The sequence below is a fragment of the Camellia sinensis genome, chromosome 2 (genome assembly GCF_055761805.1).
Source record: "Camellia sinensis isolate YWXY chromosome 2, ASM5576180v1, whole genome shotgun sequence".
NCBI lineage: Eukaryota > Viridiplantae > Streptophyta > Magnoliopsida > Ericales > Theaceae > Camellia > Camellia sinensis.
The window spans coordinates 28,620,718-28,640,336 of NC_138962.1; the positions used below are offsets into that span (position 1 = coordinate 28,620,718).

Consider the following 19,619-nt stretch of genomic DNA (forward strand, 5'->3'; position numbering starts at 1 on the left):
GAACCCAAATTGAAAATTTTATCATTATAGCATCTCTCTGTACCATAGTTTGCTAGCAATTGAACATAAAATAGACAAAACAACATATTTCAAAATTAAAATGAAGAAGAATTAACAAAGATACAAATCATATGACAAACAAAACAACACAAACCAACTAAAAGTTTTCCAATAAAATCCTCACTCAGCAGCTTCCTCAACCGATGCTTCAATCCGAAGAAGAGCAAAGCCCAAAGCAACTCCAACAAGAACAAGCCCATTCATGATTGCTGCAATCCTGAAAATCTCCTCCGCGGCATTGCAGGTGGAGGAGAGGGCTCCTCCTCCGCTGCCTCGGGATGAGAATTTCAAAGTGCTTACAATATTTGCAAAGGAATGTTCAGTGCAAAGAGGCAGGCCTAATGAGGCCACATTGTTGTGAGCTTTGAGCCCACCAAAAGAGTTCAGCCCACCAATGTAGTTCACTCTGGTTTTTGTTTTCCTACCCTGGGAAGAACGGGCTGGGCCCACGGCGGCGGTGATTGTTGCCGGAGAAAGGGTAGCTGATGCTGTTGCCATTGTAATCTAACCCACAACCTGCTATATACAGTGAAGAATCAAATTTTCCGTTTGCATAGAAATCAAAATCTGACACAACCCTCTCACAGTTCTATAAGCAATTTCTGTGTTCCTGTGGAGAATTTAGCAATAAAACGAAGAAAAATTTAAAAGGTACAGAATTCGATCATAGAATTGGATACAATCCTCTGACATGAACCTATGCATTGTGTAGATTTTGTTCCGTTCAATAATCGAATTATGTGCACATAAAAGAAATGTAAAAAAAAAATCATTAAAAAGAGAGGGGGGGGGGGGGGGGGGGGGGGGGGGGGGTTGTTTGCAAGTGATGCATAAGCTTCAATACACAACATGCTAAGTAGAATTGCAAGAGCTGAGAGAGTACTTAAAGAAAATGAGAAATGTTTCCAGGGCGAAGAGGTTCACCTGATATGAGATGTTGTGTTTGAAGGGTGCCTCTGATAGTGTTGAAATTCAGAAAACATGAGAGAGAAAGAGAGAGAATGCATAAAAGAGAGAAGTTGGATAAGGTGGGAATATGGGATGGTTGGCTGACAAGTAGATTAGATGAGCTTGTTTTCCTTTAGAGGGTAACTATTCAACTTCTAATAATGGCCAAGAAAAAATGAGACTACATGTTTTGGAGAGTTTTTTTTCTTTTTCTTTTAAATAAAAATTTAGCAATACATAATTAATTGCAGAAAATAAAAGAATCAAGGTTGGGTAGGACCCAAATCGAGTGCCTTTGAATGGCATGACCTGTTTTAGTGAGAATAGACATAATCATTGGTTGAGTACACAACTATGTAATGTTAAATAAGAAGTGACCATTGGGTATATAAATACATCTATTGCATTCCACCCAAAATACATATGAATTCCAATAGCGTATTTTGTATCTTCTCTCTTTCCTCTCTGAGGAAGGAAATTCAAATTCATAGGAAAAACACATAAAACATCCTCAAAGGTCCTAACAGGTTATGGTATCCAATTCACTTCCGCTTGTACATATTCCTACACAAAATAATCATAATCATAATCATAATCATAATATTATAGGGATTGTTTGCAATGACCTAAATAAGCCTGTGTTTGACAAGTGGGTTTGCAGACTTTTTTGGCTATTTTAGCCACAAAAAACAAAATAGGCTATTTTAGCCATAACAAACAAAACATCACATCCAACTCATAATCATTACATTCTTCTCTCACAAAAAAACTCAAAAAAACCAAAAAGCCAAAAAGTCCTTCCCAAACCAAGCTTTTAAGCCCAGACTAAAATAGCTAAAAAAGCCAAAAAGCTAACCCACTTCCCAAACGGAGGCTAAATGTACTTTTTGTCTTTTTACGAAAAGATGTGCAGAAAAGTAGAGAGGTGATGTAATGGAAAAAAGATAAAAAGATGAATTATTTTGAGTATGCCAAACTTGGCCTAAGACTCACCATTAAAGAGATTGTTTCACTCAAATTACTCCATCTGTATTTTCAATATTTGGTTTTGTAATTATTTCATTAAACTTGAAAAAAACAAAAAATAAAATAAAAAACTTGTCTTGAATTTTGGTGCCACATTCTGGCGGACTGAACTGGACCATCCACTTTATCATGGTAGAAACTTTACTCAATAATTTGCACAGTTCGAAGAAAATTGACCAAAAATACATCAAATTGCCCACCCCCATCAAATGCACCAGAATCAACATTACTGCCCTTAAGACATATAAAACTGCACAAATAACATCACATAACCAAACACAAAATGCATAATCCATATGTAATGAATCCAATCCAATTGCTCCCCCAAGTCACACTTCAACAATATTATAGTCTACATGTAATGAATCCAATCCAATTGCTCACCCAAGTCGCACCACAACAATATTTAAAATCCATAATAACACAAACATAAAGAAGGCATAATTAAGTCCTTTATAAAAATAAAAATTGAAAGAAAAAAATGCTGTATTGAGTCATCGACAACGTTCATGTATTTGCTAGCGATGACGGACTTATTTTGGACTCCCTTGAAAATGTCTCTTATCAACCTGATCTTGGTGATCTGAGCTCAGTATGCTATCTTTTTTTGGCAACCATGATCCTGCCCGGAGAATGCACGTCTTTATGAAAATGCCCCGCCGGCCCTTTCCCCGAATGAATTCACAGATGCACCTGTCCTCCCACTTCAGATTGTTCCACTTGCAGAAAGCTTTCCACCCTACGGTAAGCCATGTCCGGCCATCATTCCACTGTACAACCCTTGTTGACCACTTCCTCCCTTCTTCATCAAGGAGGATCAGATTTGAAGGAAGCTTAAGATTATGATCTCTGATCACATCCATAGGAACATACTGCAATAAGTAGTAACGGAAAATAAATAAATTATTTGATCAAAACTCATGGCATTGGCAAAAGTCCAAGGAAAATCTACCTTGTAAAACTTAGAGGAGGTGATAAATATGGGCATAAATCACCAAGAAATGTGGAGAAAAAAATATATAAAGGGAAACAAACAACGAAACAATCATCATTACTCATGAGAAAATCATTAAGGCCAGTTAGACAACAATGTCAGCTCCACTAATGCACTATCAGCAAATAACTGAATTAACCCAAACACGTTTGAACATTTCCACACTTGGGTGGAGTTCAGCGTTTTTGCTTTTTGGCTTATTTAGTCAAAAAACAGCTTTTTAATCCCAAGCCAAGCAGGGACTCCTATTTTGTTGAGATCATGAAATATGGCAGCATATTGGAAATCTTTAATTATTTGAGTATTCTCAAGCCCTGCAATAGAGTGATTTATGATTTTTATATTCATTATGATCATTAAATAATTATTAAAATAATTAGTACAACCACATGAAGAAGCAACCAATAATTGCATTGAACATGTAAATTAACTGGTAGAAATTAACTACTGTAGATAGCATGGATAACAGAGGCTATCTCAACAGTATCCTAAACAACATATGCAAGCGGAACACAAAGAGATGGAGGTTAGTTTACACTATGAGAAAGCAATCTGATTTCACGGTGATGTATAAAGTGGTGGATATCCTTGGAAAGGCAAAGAGCTAATACCCATATACATCCAACAAAAATCAACCAAAACAATCACCAGATTTATTAGCATTTATCAATAAACCTATTTAACATATTTCGGTTTTGACTCCATCTATGTACAGTGCATGTGCTGGATATTTTGAAGGGCAATCTTGACTCCAAAAGGCAAGCATGGAGTTAATTAACTTAATGTAATAACAGAACATGCCAGAGAAACTTATGAAAGGATAATAAAATGCTCACAGATTAGTGCATTTCAGATAGGTAACACAAGTCTTACCAATTCAGTCCGTCTCGTTGATCGAAGTTTTGCCACAAAACAAGGATTTTTAGGCCAGGAAACCATTCCATATTTAAAAACATCCTCATCATCCTCAACCGCAATTGTATCAGCTCTTTTGTTTCCACCTTCACCTTTGATAGTATCTTTCCCTTTATTGCCATCTAAATTAAGTAAACCTCTAGATTAGATAGTGACGAGAGGAAAGGAAATCAATCTCGTACAAACACAGAAATGGCAAAGAAAAGGAAATGAAAACTTACAGCTAGTGCCTTGGCTAATCTTTTCCAAGCCCTTAGCAGATTTTTCACTTTTTTCCTTTTCTGTTTTCTTTCTCAAAATTTTTGCTTCAAGTTCGTCCTCCTCATCATCATCATCATCTGTCTCCTCCTCCTCCTCCTCCTCAACCTCCATTGTATAAGCTCTTTTGTTTCCACCTTTATCTTTGATAGTAGCTTTTCCTCTATTGCCATCTAAATTAAGTAAACCTCTAGATTAGATAGTAACAAGAGGAAAGAAAATCAATCTCATACAAACACGTAGAAATGGAAAAGAAAAGGAAATGAAAACTTACAGCTAGTGCCTTGATTAATCTTTTTCAAGCCCTTAGTAGATTTTTCCCCTTTTCCGTTTTCTGTTTTCTTTCTCAAAGCTTTTGCTTCAAGTTCGTCCTCCTCCTCCTCCTCATCATCATCTGTCTCCTCCTCCTCTTCCTCAACCTCCATTGTATAAGCTCTTTTGTTTCCACCTTTATCTTTGATAGTAGCTTTTCGTTTATTGCCATCTAAATTAAGTAAGCCTGTAGATTAGATAGTGACGAGAGGAGAGGAAATCAACCTCATACAAACACATAGAAGTGACAAAGAAAAGGAAATGAAAACTTACAGCAAGTGCCTTGATTAATCTTTTTCAAACCCTTAGTAGATTTTTCACTTTTTCCCTTTTCTGCTTTCTTTCTCAAAGTAGTTGCTTCAAGTTCGTCCTCCTCCTCATCATCATCATCTGTCTCCTCCTCCTCATCCTCAACCTCCATTCTACAAGCTCTTTTATTTCCACCTTTATCTTTGATAGTAGCTTCTCCTTTATTGCCATCTAAATTAAGCCAGCCCATAGATTAGATAGTGACAAGAGGAGAGGAAATCAATCTCATACAAACACAGATATGGCAAAGAAAAGGAAATGAAAACTTACAGTTAGTGCCTTGATTAATTTTTTTCAAGCCCTTAGTAGATTTTTCACTCTTTCCCTTTTCTGTTTTCTTTCTCAAAGTTTTTGCTTCAAGTTCGTCCCCCTCCTCATCCTCAACCTCCGTTCTATAAGCTCTTTTGTTTCCACCTTTATCTTTGATAGTAACTCTTCCTTTATTGCCATCTAAATTAATTAAACCTGTAGATTAGATAGTGACAAGAGGAAAGGAAATCAATAACAAGGAAATGGCAAAGAAAAGGAAATAAAAACTTACAGTTAGTGCCTTGTTTAATCTTTTTCAAGCCCTTGGTAGATTTTTCACTTTTTCCCTTTTCTGTTTTCTTTCTCAAAGTATTTGCTTCAAGTTCATCCTCCTCCTCTTCCTCTTCCTCTTCCTCTTCCTCCTTCACCTTCTCCTCCTCCTCCTCCTCTTTCTCCTCCTTTACTTTGAAGCCCGAAGATCCAATCATTTTTATTTCGCATTCAGTTCTTCCAAATAGTTTGAAATCAAAAACATAATTACCATCAAAATCAAAAACTAAAAAATTTCCAACTTCCACAGAGTTATCTTCAACAAATTTCACCCAACCATCCTTAAAACACAACTGATTTCCAACTTTGGTTACCACCACTGGCCAAAGTTTTCCGTGACAATTCCTCAGGAAAGCTTTGTCTGGTATTGCTCCTTTCACATGTTTAACAAAAGCCGAGGGAATGGGCTACAAAAAAGGTATATAATGTCATTAAAAAAAAAAAAAAAAAACAGTCAATGAAAAAGAAAATCGTTTGAGGAAAGCACAATAAATAATAATAATAATCTGTACCATGGCCGTGTGTTTCTTTACTTTTTTAATGAGTTCAAATCCCAAGAAAAAAACGTTCTGAGTTCCATCATATGCATGCATATTCACTATTTCTTCCGAATCCTGTATCCAATGATCCTACCCTATATAACAAAGACTCAAGTACGAGTATTGAGTGTGTTGTGTGTGTGTGTCTAGTGCAGACCTCCTTAGACATCACTACACCCTAAACATAGGGATCTAAATATAGGGATAAGGGATGTGCATCCAAAAGTTAGGTACGGGTGAGTGGACACATCTTAGACATTTAAATATATTGTAGAATATATATAATGATATAAGATATTTTTATCAGTGTTTTTTAAGGCAAAAAGCGAATTGAGACAACAAGGCCTCCTGATGCCCAAGCACAAGGCAACCGGGTGAGGCGAGGGCTTCATCAAAGCAAGGCGAACACAAAAAAAAAAATTATAAAAATAAATAGTATAAACAAAGACTTCACTATTTTTAAGATCCATGATGCATACAACATTCCAAGTACTAAACATTCATTAAAATATTATAAAAAAAATCCAACAAATCTAACAAATCTAACATTCCAAATACTAAATATTCATAAAAAAAATATAAAACATCCAACAAATCCGACATCCCAAATACCTAGATCCAACAAAAATACAATTCATTTGTGAAAGACAAACCAATTGAAGAAGAAGAAGAAGGAGAAAGAAAGGGGAAAAAAATAAGGGTTGAAGAAGAAGAAAGGGAAAAAACAAGAGCTTCACAACCTTGGAAAAAAAAAAATCAATGTTGAAATTAATGTATAAAGAGAAATAGAGAATTAGAATTGATGTATTATTTATTGATATTTTGATATATTTACATTGATTCCTATATATAGGAGAGGGTGAGTGTGTAGTAGGTGAGGAGTAGGTGGAGAGTAGGTGAGTGTGTGGTAGGTGTGTAGTAGGTGGATTTTAACAGCCCCCCGCAAACTCAAGGGGGATAGAAACTAACCAACTTGAGTTTGGAGAGAGTAACAAAACAAGAAATAGACTAATACATAAAATAAAAGAGGATAGGAGACACTGTATGGTCGTGTCAGACCGTTGGTGAAGACACTGTATGGTGGTGTCATAACGGTGTAGAGGACACTGTATGGTGGTGTCATAACGGTGTAGAGGACACTGTATGGTGGTGTCAGACCGTTATAGAGGATAAAGTCTGGACAGTTGACGAGGTCACACCGGACCGATGTAGAAGCTAACCAGAATCAATGTCGGGACAGTTTACAGAGTCTTGTCGGACCCATGAAGGAGCTAACCGGAATCAATGTCGGGACAGTTTACAGAGTCTTGTCGGACCCATGAAAGAGCTAACCGGAATCAATGTCAGGACAGTTTTACAGAGTCTTGTCGGACCCATGAAAGAGCTAACCGGAATCAATGTCGGGACAGTTTACAAAGTCTTGTCGGACCCATGAAGGAGCTAACCGGAATCAATGTCGGGACAGTTTACAAAGTCTTGTCGGACCCTTAAAAAGTCGCACCCTCAAAAGGTGTGCCCAATCTGTCAAAAAAGGCGTGCCATCAAAAGGCGTGCCCAATCCATAAAAAGGCGTGCCAGATATGATGGCGAGGCACATGAGTGCCTTGGCTGGCGCGCCCGTTTGTCGTCTGGCGTCAAGTGGCGCGCGATACGCGTGGCTGCCTCGGCTATTTAACCAAGACGGAGGCTGAGGCTGAGGCTGAGGCAGAAGCTGAGACAGAAAAACTGAGAGAAACCTCTGAAAAATTCTTCGTTTTGCTGAGAAAGATACTCTGTAACACTCTGTTGCCCAGAAAAATGGCTTCGTCTTCCTGCGGTCTGCTCACTCTCTTTCCCGACCTCAACGAGTCAACAAGAGAGATAACTGGTGCGGTGGCACTGGAACCTCAACCAAGCGCCCCGGAGTTTGCTCCGTTGAACTTTCCTATGCGGTCTGTGGAGCAAAGAATGGCAGTGCAGTCGGATGTGGAGGCCAATCAGTATACATTGAAGTCATGTGTGGAAACCATGACTGCGGTTACAAATTTGTCGAACCGGCTGCAGAGTAGGACAAATGAGGTGCAGCAGTTAAACGCCCAACTGGCTCTGCTCCAACGCATGTATAAGGATGCGCGAGCAGAGATAAGTGTACTAAAGGCGGAAAACAAGGAGCTGAAGCGGAAGGCCACCGTGATGTTCCGATTTGGAGGGCTGCCATATGCTGCAGTGGAGGAGCAGGGAGGAGGCAACTTGCTTGGTGATCTAGGAAGCACGGAGGCAACACCGGCAAGGGCCGCTCAGGACGGAGGCAAGAAGAAAAGACCGGCGGCAGAGTAGAGAAGAAAAATCCCACCTGTGAATGTGAGTGTTGGTGTGTATTTTTGTTTTTGTTTTTTTTTTGTGTGGTTGATGTGTAAAAGTGTGATCGGGGTTGATCCCGTCATGAAAAAAATGACAAGTTTGTGGAATGAAAAACCGAGATGGCTGTTGTTTTTTTTTTTTTTTTTTTTGGTGGAATATAAAAAATAATAACAAGATAATGAAAAAAATGGTGATGCTCACTAACGAGTTGTAGAATAAGAAAATATTGATGGAAAAAGAAAATAAAATAAAATAAAATAAAAGTAGGAATAAGAAAAATATATTATAATAAAAAATATAGAGATATATGTATATTAAAATAAAAGAAAAGTGTGAAATAACGTGGATTTGTGATAGATGAGAAAAAGAGGGGGACAAAACTGATAAAGTGGAGAGAGAGAGAAGAGGGTCAAGTCCCTGTGCCTCTGATTTTATTTTATTCCCTTCCTCAGATGGAACCGGCATGGGAAGAGATGAAGTGGTGGTATCAAGTTCAGAGGCAGACTACAATATTGACTGTTATGATCGTACCAAGGGCGAGGCCGGCACCGGCAACATCATCGAGGCGGTGCGTCACGTTCGTGTTGACATATTATAATCACCGAAAGGCACTTAGCATATTATATTAGCCGAAAGTCTCTAAGATCTGTAATCATTTTTACGCACTCAGGGATCATCTTGTAATTGTCTTCTTTGTAAACCCTAAATCTTCATTTATAAATAAGGGGTGATATCTCATCATACCCTAAGCTGGTTACCCAAGCTTCATGGTATCAGAGCATCACCTCCAGGGCTAGGGTTCAAAGCATACCTAGTTGGATCATCTGCTGAATCGATCTTCTGCCATCATCATCATTCCGCTTCTTCTTCGTCTCTGCCATCATCATCATTCCGCTTCTTCAGCCCTCGTCTTCATCTGCTTCGTCTTCGTCTCAGCCCGTCGATCTTCTCCCGCAGTTTGTCGCTCGTCTTCATCAATCGCAGTTCGTCGATCTTCATCGCAGTTCGTCGCTCGTCGATCTTCTCCCGCAGTTCGTCGCTCGTCTCAGCCCTCGTCCTCGTCGTCCTTTGATCTCAAACCAAGGTACATATAATATATATATATATATCCTGATATATATATATAACTATAGCCTGATATATATTTATATATAAATACATGTATATATAAATAACTCAACATATAAAAACAAAAAAAAAAAAAAGGAAAAAAAAAAAAAAACAAACAAAACAAAAAAAAAAAAACAAAAAACAAAAAAAAAAAATGGTTTCTTAATTTTGTATTTTGTATGTCTTTATAGTGATCATTGTGCCTGTTATCTCACTACCACCTTCCGGGTTTGTGATTTCCACTAATTTGTTGCGGGTTTGGTAGTATTGTATCCATGACAGATTCCACTAGTGTGTCCTCTTCATCTCAAACACCAAAAAGTGAGAGTCTCATTCTACCTACTACCATGACTGAGAACCCCAACCCTAGTCTGAAAATCACCACCTCTCTATTTAATGGTCAGAACTACCTAGCATGGTCTCAAAGTTTGACTTTGTTTTTAAAGAGCAGAGGGAAGATGGGGTATGTTGATGGCAAGATACAGGCACCTAGTACCACTGACTCAGGTTATGACCAATGGGAGATTAACAACTCTTTGATTATGAGTTGGCTTATCCATTCGATGGTTCCAGAACTTGGTGAGGGCTACTTGTCTATGGAGACTGCCCAGGACATTTGGGAGGCTGTGGCTGTTACCTATTCCCGCAAAGGAAATTTTTCACAGGCATTTGAGTTGCGTCGCTCTATTGAGAGCACACTTCAGGGGGAGCAGACTGTTCTTCAGTACTTCACTTTCCTCACCAACGGCTGGAAACGCCTTGACCTCCTGGAAGACTATAAGCCCGTTTGCCCTACTGATTCTATCGAGTATAAGAAGTTCATCGCACGGGAACGGGTCTTTAAATTTTTGGCTGGCCTAAATATGGAGTATGATCCAGTTAGGGGTCGAGTTCTGTGTATGGGCACTCTTCCTTCACTGCAAGAGGCATTTGCCTATGTCCAAAATGAGGAGAGTCGTCGGTCTGCTATGATGTCCCCTGTCTCTACTGACCGTTCCGCATTACTGTCTACTCCTCGAGATAGCCTCAGCCTGCCTCCTCCGTCTGCTGCTAAGGAGTCTGTATTCTGTGATTATTGCAAAAAGCCGCGGCATACTCGTGAGACATGTTGGAAGCTTCATGGGACTCCATCTGGGGGTCGAAGTGATCGGTCGGGTTCTCGAGGCGGTCGGTCAGGCCACTCTCGAGGACGTGGTTCCTATTCCCGGGCTCATCAGTCTAGTGCCGTTGATACCCTTGATTCTAATTCCACTTCTGCTACCCACGCTTCTGATACTGAGCTGGAGGATGCTTTGCGCCAATTGTTGGACCGCAGATCTTCTACTGCTCTCAGTCCCGCTTCCTCGTCCTTTGCCCGCTCAGGTAACTTAGTACCTTCTCCTTGTGCTTTCCTGTGTCATACATATTTGCCTTGGATTATTGATTCTGGTGCCTCAGATCATATGTCTGGCTCCTCTGATCTTTTCTCTGCCTATAAGCCTTCTTCAGGTCAGGACAAAGTTAGGATTGCCGATGGAACTGTTTCTTCTATTTCTGGAAAAGGTTTAGTCCAAGTCACTCCTACCATGCATCTATCTTCTATTCTCCATGTTCCCAAGTTTTCTGTTAATCTGTTATCCTTAAGTCGTCTTACCCAGGATTTGAATTGTTGTGTGACGTTTTTTCCTGATCATTGTCTTTTTCAGGACCTTGTCACGGGGAGGACGATTGGCAGTGGTAGTGCAGAAAATGGTCTCTACTTCCTAGATCAACCGGACAAACTTGCTTATTCTTCCACCCCGTCTTCTCCTACACCCGCTGATGTCTGGCTGTGGCATCGGCGTCTTGGGCATCCCTCATTTCATTTACTTAAGCATTTATTTCCTTCTAGTTTCGCAAATCATCATGTGTCTGACTTTCTTTGTGAGTCTTGTCAACTTGGAAAACAACATAGAGCTTCTTTTGCTCCCAGTTTGAATAAAAGCTTAGTTCCTTTTTCATTAATACACTCTGATGTTTGGGGTCCCTCTCGTGTTCTGTCTGTGAAAGGTCATCGCTAGTTTGTTACATTTATTGCTGATTTTTCTCGTGCTACTTGGGTGTATCTCATGAAAGATAAGAGTGAAGTTTTCTCTGTGTTTCGCACTTTTCATAAGATGATTTGTACTCAGTTTGGGGCCACTATCAAAATATTTCGTTCTGATAATGGCGGGGAATACATAGATTCTGGGTTAGGACAATATTTCTCTACTCATGGCATTATCCATCAGACCTCTTGTACCAATACCCCTCAACAAAATGGGGTGGCCGAACGCAAGAATCGGCATCTTCTTGACATGGCTCGGTGCATGTGTTTTTTTATGAACGTGCCTCGACCCTATTGGGGCGACGCCGTTCTCACCGCTGCCTATCTTATTAATCGTCTCCCTACCCAGGTTTTGGACAAACAGGCTCCGCTTCACGTCCTCCTCGGTTCTCAGTCCTTGTTTTCTATTCCTCCCAAAATATTTTGTTGTGTCTGTTTTGTCCATAATCACTCTCCCTCTCGTGGTAAGTTGGACCCTCGCTCCCTCAAGTGTGTTTTCCTTGGTTATTCTCCTACTCAAAAGGGGTATAAATGTTACCACCCTTCTTCTCGTAAGTGGTTTGTGTCCATGGATGTCACTTTCTTTGAGTCCCAGTCCTATTTCTTGTCCTCTCCGGTGTCCCCGTCCTCACTTCCGGGGGAGCCTTGGTATGAAGTGAGTCCTGTGCCTCCTATGGTAGAAGTGAGTCCTGTGCCTCCTATGGTAGAAGTGAGTCCTGTGCCTCCTGTGGTAGAAGTGAGTCCTGTGCCTCCTATGGTAGAAGTGAGTCCTGTGCCTCCTATGATAGAACCAGTTGTTCTTGCACCACCCTCTTCTACTGGAACTATAGAACCCACTGTCACCAAGAATAAGGATGGACATGTTTATATCCGGGACATCGACAGAAAACAAGTTAACTGGATACACGGGACCGTTTCTGCTACTCCACTGCCATCTCCTGCTTCTGATGAGAGTCTAGGTAATTTTGAATCTCGTGAGTCCATTGATCTTGATGTTCCTATTGCCAAAAGAAAGGGTGTGAGATCTTGTACTCAACATCCTATCTCACAGTTTGTATCATACTCTCATTTGTCATCCTCATATAGAGCATTTGTGTCCAATATTTCCTCTGTTAGCATTCCTAACCATTTTCAGGATGCTCTTGCTATCTCTGAGTGGAAACTAGCCATGATTGAGGAAATGAAAGCACTTAGGAAGAATGACACTTGGGAATTGACTGAGTTACCTACGGGCAAACGACCTGTGGGCTGTAAATGGGTATATACTGTGAAACACAAAGCAGATGGGTCTATTGAGCGTTACAAGGCAAGACTTGTGGCAAAAGGGTTCACTCAGACATATGGCACTGATTATCAGGAGACCTTCGCACCCGTGGCTAAAATGAATTCAGTTAGAGTACTTCTTTCTCTAGCAGCTAATCTAGATTGGCCACTTTATCAGTTTGATGTCAAGAATGCTTTTCTCCATGGTGACCTCGAAGAAGAAGTATATATGGACATTCCTCCGGGTTTTGAGAATCATCAAACAGAAGGGAAAGTATGCAAACTTCGGAAGTCATTATATGGTCTCAAACAGTCTCCAAGGGCTTGGTTTGAGAGATTCACTCAGGCTATGTTTAAATATGGCTTCAAACAAAGTCAGGCAGATCACACATTATTTGTGAAACATTCCTCATGCGGTAAGACTACAGCACTTATTGTTTATGTAGATGACATAGTTCTTACAGGCAATGATAGTGGGGAAATACCTCTGTTGAAGAAATATTTAGCCAAAGAGTTTGAAATCAAAGACTTGGGAAGCTTGAAGTATTTTTTGGGAATTGAAGTTGCTCGCTCTAAGGATGGGATATTTATCTCACAGAGAAAATATGTGCTTGACCTGTTGAAGGAAATTGGGATGCTTGGCTGCAAGGCATGTGCCACCCCACTGGAACCCAATCAGAAATTGGGGGATGATGAAGGAGGAGAAGTTGTGGATAGGGGGAGCTATCAACGTTTAGTTGGTAAGCTCATTTACCTATCTCACTCCCGTCCTGATATTGCTGTTGTTGTCAGTGTAGTTAGTCAGTTTATGCATGCTCCTCATCAGATTCACTTTGAGGCTGTCATGAGAATCTTGAGGTATTTGAAGTCTGCTCCTGGTAAGGGTCTGTTTTTTTCAAAGTATGATCATCTTCGTGTAGAAGCCTATACAGATGCTGACTGGGCTGGGTCAGTAACTGATAGGAGATCAACTTCAGGGTATTGCACATTTGTCGGCGGCAACCTAGTTACTTGGAGGAGTAAGAAACAGAATGTGGTTGCCAGGTCAAGTGCAGAAGCTGAGTTTAGAGCTATGGCACAAGGTGTGTGTGAACTTTTATGGATCAAATTATTGTTGAGTGATCTAGGTATTGCTCAGACGGACTCCATGCGGTTATACTGTGATAATAAGGCCGCCATCAACATTGCTCACAATCCCGTTCAACATGACAGGACAAAACATGTTGAGATTGATCGCCACTTCATTAAGGAGAAACTCACTAGTGGTACCATTTGTACTCCTTTTGTTCAGTCTGGTGAACAACTTGCTGACATTCTCACCAAGGGAATTGGGAATAAACCGTTTCATGACATATTAGGCAAGCTGGGCATGAAAGATATCTTCGCACCAGCTTGAGGAGGAGTGTTGACATATTATAATCACCGAAAGGCACTTAGCATATTATATTAGCCGAAAGTCTCTAAGATCTGTAATCATTTTTACGCACTCAGGGATCATCTTGTAATTGTCTTCTTTGTAAACCCTAAATCTTCATTTATAAATAAGGGGTGATATCTCATCATACCCTAAGTTGGTTACCCAAGCTTCAGTTCGATCCGTCATGGGCGATATTCGTGTGCTTCGCAACATGGACGACGCGGAGGTCTTCACCTTCGCGAAGAAAATCGCTGCTCCGTATGATTTGGTGATGCAGACGAAGCAACACGGGAGGCTTCCGGTGGTCCACTTCGCCGCCGCCGGTGTAGCCACCCCCGCCGACGCCGCGCTGATGATGCAGCTTGGCTGCGATGGTGTTTTCGTTGGGTCTGGGTCTGTTTCTTCATATCACCCTTCTTAGCCATGAGAGCAGCGGAGAGAAGCCTGGGCAGTCGATCGGACTCAGCGGCCTCGATGCGAGGAGGCCACACTTGAGGGTTCTTATAGCACAGAAACAAATGGCGATCGTAGTAGTCTACGGTCCTAACCAGTGGGCTCTGCCGGAATTCAGTCCGAAAGAACCCAAACTCGAGGTTGCCGCCGCCGTCGAGGCTGAGAAAACCCTCATTATTGAAGCTTCCAGAGGCACTCCCAATTTGGGAATTAGGGTCGAGAAGGAAACTGTCTCCGTCGGAGACTGCGATTGGGGACGATGTTGATGATGGGTTCATGGTCGTCGGTGACGCCGTCGTCGTCATAGCCGGGAAGGTGGATCAGATGCAAAGGTGGATCAGATGCAGATCTCAGTATCCTCCCAAAATACAAACTCCAAATCTCTGACTGTGAGGAAAAGCCTGGCGTTGGAGAATTGACAATTGGAGGAGGAGACGATGGTGGCTCGATGTCGCCATTGATGAACAAATATGTGTGAGGCAGAGAAGAGTTCAGCTATGACTTTCTAGCAGCGGAATGAAGGTATGTGTAGAGGTCCGGCGGGCGGCCAAGGCAAGGCGGGCGGCCAAGGCGAGGCTGCCGCCCGCCGGTGAAGCAGAATTACTAGCTTCTCAACCTTGCTCTGATATCATGTTGAAATTAATGTATAAAGAGAAATAGAGAATTAGAATTGATGTATTATTTATTGATATTTTGATATATTTACATTGATTCCTATATATAGGAGAGGGTGAGTGTGTAGTAGGTGAGGAGTATGTGAGGAGTAGGTGAGTGTGTGGTAGGTGTGTAGTAGGTGGATTTTAACAATCAAAGAAGAAGAATAGTCGATCAAGACGAAGAAGACAAAAGAAGACTCACCTAGTCCGAAAGGACTCAAAGAAAAGTCAAAGACGACTCACCTCACCTTTGCCTATCGTCAATTGCAACGGCAGCACCACAGCTTAGGTTGGGTACTCAATTGAATACCTTATTTTTTTTCTTCTTTGTATATATAGGGTAATTACACTTTTAACCCCTGTAATTTGACCCGAATTAAACTTTGGTCCCAATAATTTCAAATTTAACACTTTGGTCTCTACATTTTAAATCTAATTTCAATTTGGTCCTTCCGTTCAAGTTGGAGGCAAAAGTTAACATTTTTGGGGCACGAGTCAGTCTCCTAAGGTGCACACGTAGACCAAACTGAAACTACATTTAAGGTGTAGGGATCAAACTGTTCAATTTGAAACTATAAGGATCGAAATGAAATTTGAGTCAAACTATAGAAGTGAAAAGCGCAATTAATCCACTCTTCATAATTTAAATACCAAATTCATAAAAGTCTGAATACCCATCTCACAAAAATTGAATAGCCAACTCACTCCAAACATTGCACACCCATCTTATAACCCGCTTACAACATCTTTAATTCTAAATGCAATACCTTTATTAGAAACTCTACTCAGAAAATACTCCATAAATGAAATTTAAGGTATATGTTTAACGTTGATGTGATGTGAGCAATACCCCAAACGCATCTAATCCATACATTTTATTTTATGAGTATTAAAACAAAACTATTTTTATGCAAAAATAAAATACTCAAAATCTCTCGATAAATATAGCTTATACTGAATCAGGGCAAAAAATTAGAAAAAACTGATTTCAAGCTCCATTAATACTAAGTATGACCCGTATGATTCATCTAGAACAATTGTAGAATTTCATGTATTTATTATTATTATTATTTTGCTACAATCATATAAGTAATATATTAAAAGTTTTCTTTGTTGGTTATTTAAGAAGTTTAAATTAATAGATTTATTGGAAGTGGATGATTGATATTGACAAATGTAATTTTCTATGTACATAAATTCTAAACAAGTTTTTGAATGAATACCCTAAGCAATATTTCTGGAGCTGCAATTGGTCAATTGTATGTATTAGGGTTTCAGAAACAATTTATAACTACAAAGTTATTATGGTGTGGTAACTGTAGGGGAGATTTAATACAAAAGTCAAAAAATAAAGGGCCCAAATTAAAAGATTAAAAAAAAATTACATTGGAAAACAAGGTGCTCACCTTACACCTTAGCATGAAAGTCTCGTTTTTTCTGCCTAAGCAAGGAAAAAAACTTGAATACAACAATATGTCATTAGTATCACCATCCAATCATTTCTTGTCTTTTACCCTCTATATATATGTGGCACCTGAAAATTAGGATTTACCTCCCACATCATATGGTCTTATTGTGTGTTGGTGATACCACATCAACGGTATCACCGTTACATTGAATTTTTACTCCTAAGCAAGGCTTCTCCATATCACCTCGCATAGTGTGCTTTTCACAACACTAATTTTTATTATTAAGGAATGTACTTGAAATTAAATGGAATTTATTATATACTATGACACACAGACACATTTCCGGAGGTCGCGTACAGGTGTCCAACACGTGTCAGACACAGACACACGCCGAACAAGTGTTAGACACGCTGGAAAGAGTTGGACACGCTTGAACACGCTGAGTACTAAAAAAAAAAAAATTAATTTTTTTTACTAAAATAGCATACCTAAGGTTGACAAATTTGATAAAATTAAATATTTGACATAAAATACATATTAAATATTTAAAAATATATGTTTTGAACGTGTCCTCAGCGTGTCGTGCCCTGCATTTTTTGAAAATTTACACGTCCGCATGTCCGTGTCCGTGTCCGTGCTTCTTAGATTGTATGTCTCTCATCCATGTGAGATGGCATAAATTTCCTTTACTATCAGATATGAACTTCTTCTTTAAACATCTTAATAATAATAATAATAATAATAATAATAATAAAGGATCCAATTGTGTGTTTTCCCTACCTCATTAAAAGTTAGACTAGTTTTTTTGAGTGTGTGGTGGATTTGACCCTTGCCAATGCCAGTTTGGGAATTATACCAATTGTTGGACATAAATTTATTTCCCCTTGTATGTTTTTTGGATAAATTGCACTTTCACCATTGTAGTTTGACTGAAATTTCACTTTGGCCCTTTGTTGTTTCAGTTTAAACAATTTGGTCCCAACATTTAAAGTTCAGTTTCAATGTGGTCTTTCCATTCAAATTGAATTTTAAAATTAACAATTTTATAAAACATGTCAACCTCCTGAGGTATACATGTAAAAAAAACAAATAAGGTTATTTGGATAGAATGACCAAATTAAAATTGAACTTAAATTGTAATGACCAAATTGTTCAAATTAAAATAATGACCAAAGTGAAATTTCAGTCAAATTATAGGGGGTGAAAAGTGCAATCTACCCTTCTTCTTTTTTATTTGAAAAAGGTCTAATTTTGGTATGGCAGTTGGACACCTATCTCATACCCATATTCTTATTATTATCCTTGTCATATCCGGCAAACGAGTGTACAATGTACACACATGTAAAACTATCTTGGTAAAATTTAGCAACTGACAACCACCTAGAATGGCAATACAAACTCTCATATGACCAAATGTATGATCTTCCCCATTTAACAAATTTAATGGGAAAAGTATACAAATAGTGAAATTTTTTATCACCAAAATCACTGACGTGAGAAAATGTTCGCACACAAAGGGAAAGTTTTTAAAAGCAAAGCATTTTTACCTCTCATGAAGCGGGGCGTAAAGTGGGGCATAAGCCTTAAGGCATTGAAACGTAAGCATTTCAAAAATTTTATTTTTATATTTAGTAAATAAATTAAATATTTCAAATAGTGAAAAAATAAATAAAAATTAGATATAAAGGTATAAATACATTTCTCCTTGATGCGCAAAACATTTCACTGAAGAAAGTTTGCCCTCATCGAAAGCGAAATTGACATTCTTTACCTTTAATGATTAAGCTTTTCACTTGAGCATTAACCCTGTGTTTTTCCTTGATTGATCATTTACTTAATTTTTTCAATAGAATATAATAGCAAAAAGGTTTTTTTATTGGGAGAAAAAAAAAAAAAAGTTTAACCCTTACAACAAAATAAATTCTGAATTTTTAATTATCAACCTAAACGCTAATATTTTGATTTATTTCCAATTTAAACCATCAGCCTATTTCCATTGAGTAAAACCAATAGGGAAAATGGTATTTTTGTCATTAAACTCAATGTTGACACATAAAATGTTTAAAATACACTTTTTCCATGAGTTTAATGATTAAAATACCATTTTTTTTTTGTCAGTTTTACTTGACAGATATAGGTAAATGTTTAAATTGAAAACAAATCAAAAGTTTAGTACTTAAATTGACAAAATTAAAAACTTATAATATATTTTATTACGGGAGTAAAACCATAGGGATTTTTTTTTAATATAATTTTTTCCTTTTTTATGTTTAAATTATCCGCTAGACCAAGTTTAACGACAGCCTATATATATTAGTACGCTTTCAGACTCTGATGCGCAAGCCATTTTGAGAGTATAACCTTAAAATTCAAATCTTTGATTCAACAAAACCTTTTAAAATTAAAACTTTGCACACACAGTGATTTTGGTGATCAAAAATTCTGTGTGTTCATAGCACAGTTGAATCAACAACAATGCTGCTCGATCACAAACAACATTTGAATTTCAGAGATCAAATCGCCCACGTAACAAAAAAAAAACACACGAATCAAACCAGATATACACGAATTTCATAGAAATCAAGTGAAAAAACAACATATTCAAGCAAATTCATTGATACAATTCAAAACAAAGACGATGTAATTGAGAGAAATTGTTGTGCATACCAATCTTTCTGGGCCTTTGGGTGGTGGCAAGTAGACCTTGAAGAACCCAAGGTTGTTATTCATTTTTTTTTTTCTTCTTAATTTTAATCTCAAACCCAGGTCTCTCGCACAAACCCTAGCAAATGCAGAGAGATTTGAGGGAGTTAGAAACGGAGTAGTACATTGCATAGATATATATAGCATTGCACTTATATCACTCTCACATCCACCCAGGTTGATGACACGTGGAGTAATTTCCAGAGCACAGGTGGGTCACAGCTCGTCCAAAGTCCCACTTTCATTGGTAAGTGAATTATTAC

The 19,619-nt window shown here is 38.8% G+C and overlaps 2 protein-coding genes across 9 annotated transcripts; both read right to left on the minus strand.

Moving 5' to 3' along the window:
- Positions 1 to 1,200, minus strand: LOC114301281 (uncharacterized). Of its 2 annotated transcripts, none has more exons than XR_014360734.1 (2): positions 985 to 1,200; positions 1 to 579 (listed from the first exon to the last, which is right to left on the minus strand). XR_014360734.1 is itself a non-coding variant. In XM_028246225.2 (2 exons), exon 2 carries the CDS (start codon positions 556 to 558, stop codon positions 181 to 183), a length of 378 nt encoding a protein of 125 aa, XP_028102026.1. In that variant the 5' UTR covers positions 559 to 576; positions 985 to 1,123; the 3' UTR covers positions 1 to 180. The 2 variants fall into 2 exon arrangements, 1 of the variants encoding a protein (XP_028102026.1); XM_028246225.2 differs by having other exon boundaries at positions 1 to 576; positions 985 to 1,123.
- Positions 1,201 to 2,281: 1,081 nt separating this feature from the next.
- Positions 2,282 to 19,619, minus strand: LOC114301279 (uncharacterized). 7 transcript variants are annotated; one of them, XM_082904983.1, is made up of 8 exons: positions 19,321 to 19,619; positions 5,364 to 5,808; positions 5,093 to 5,272; positions 4,796 to 4,993; positions 4,476 to 4,685; positions 4,165 to 4,374; positions 3,902 to 4,065; positions 2,282 to 2,906 (listed from the first exon to the last, which is right to left on the minus strand). In XM_082904983.1, the coding sequence occupies exons 1-8, from the start codon at positions 19,501 to 19,503 to the stop codon at positions 2,568 to 2,570; spliced, it is 1,929 nt and encodes a 642-aa protein (XP_082761109.1). In that variant the 5' UTR covers positions 19,504 to 19,619; the 3' UTR covers positions 2,282 to 2,567. The 7 variants fall into 7 exon arrangements, with proteins under 7 accessions (XP_082761109.1, XP_082761105.1, XP_028102017.2 ...); XM_082904979.1 differs by having other exon boundaries at positions 4,787 to 4,993; XM_028246216.2 differs by having other exon boundaries at positions 4,476 to 4,700; positions 4,787 to 4,993.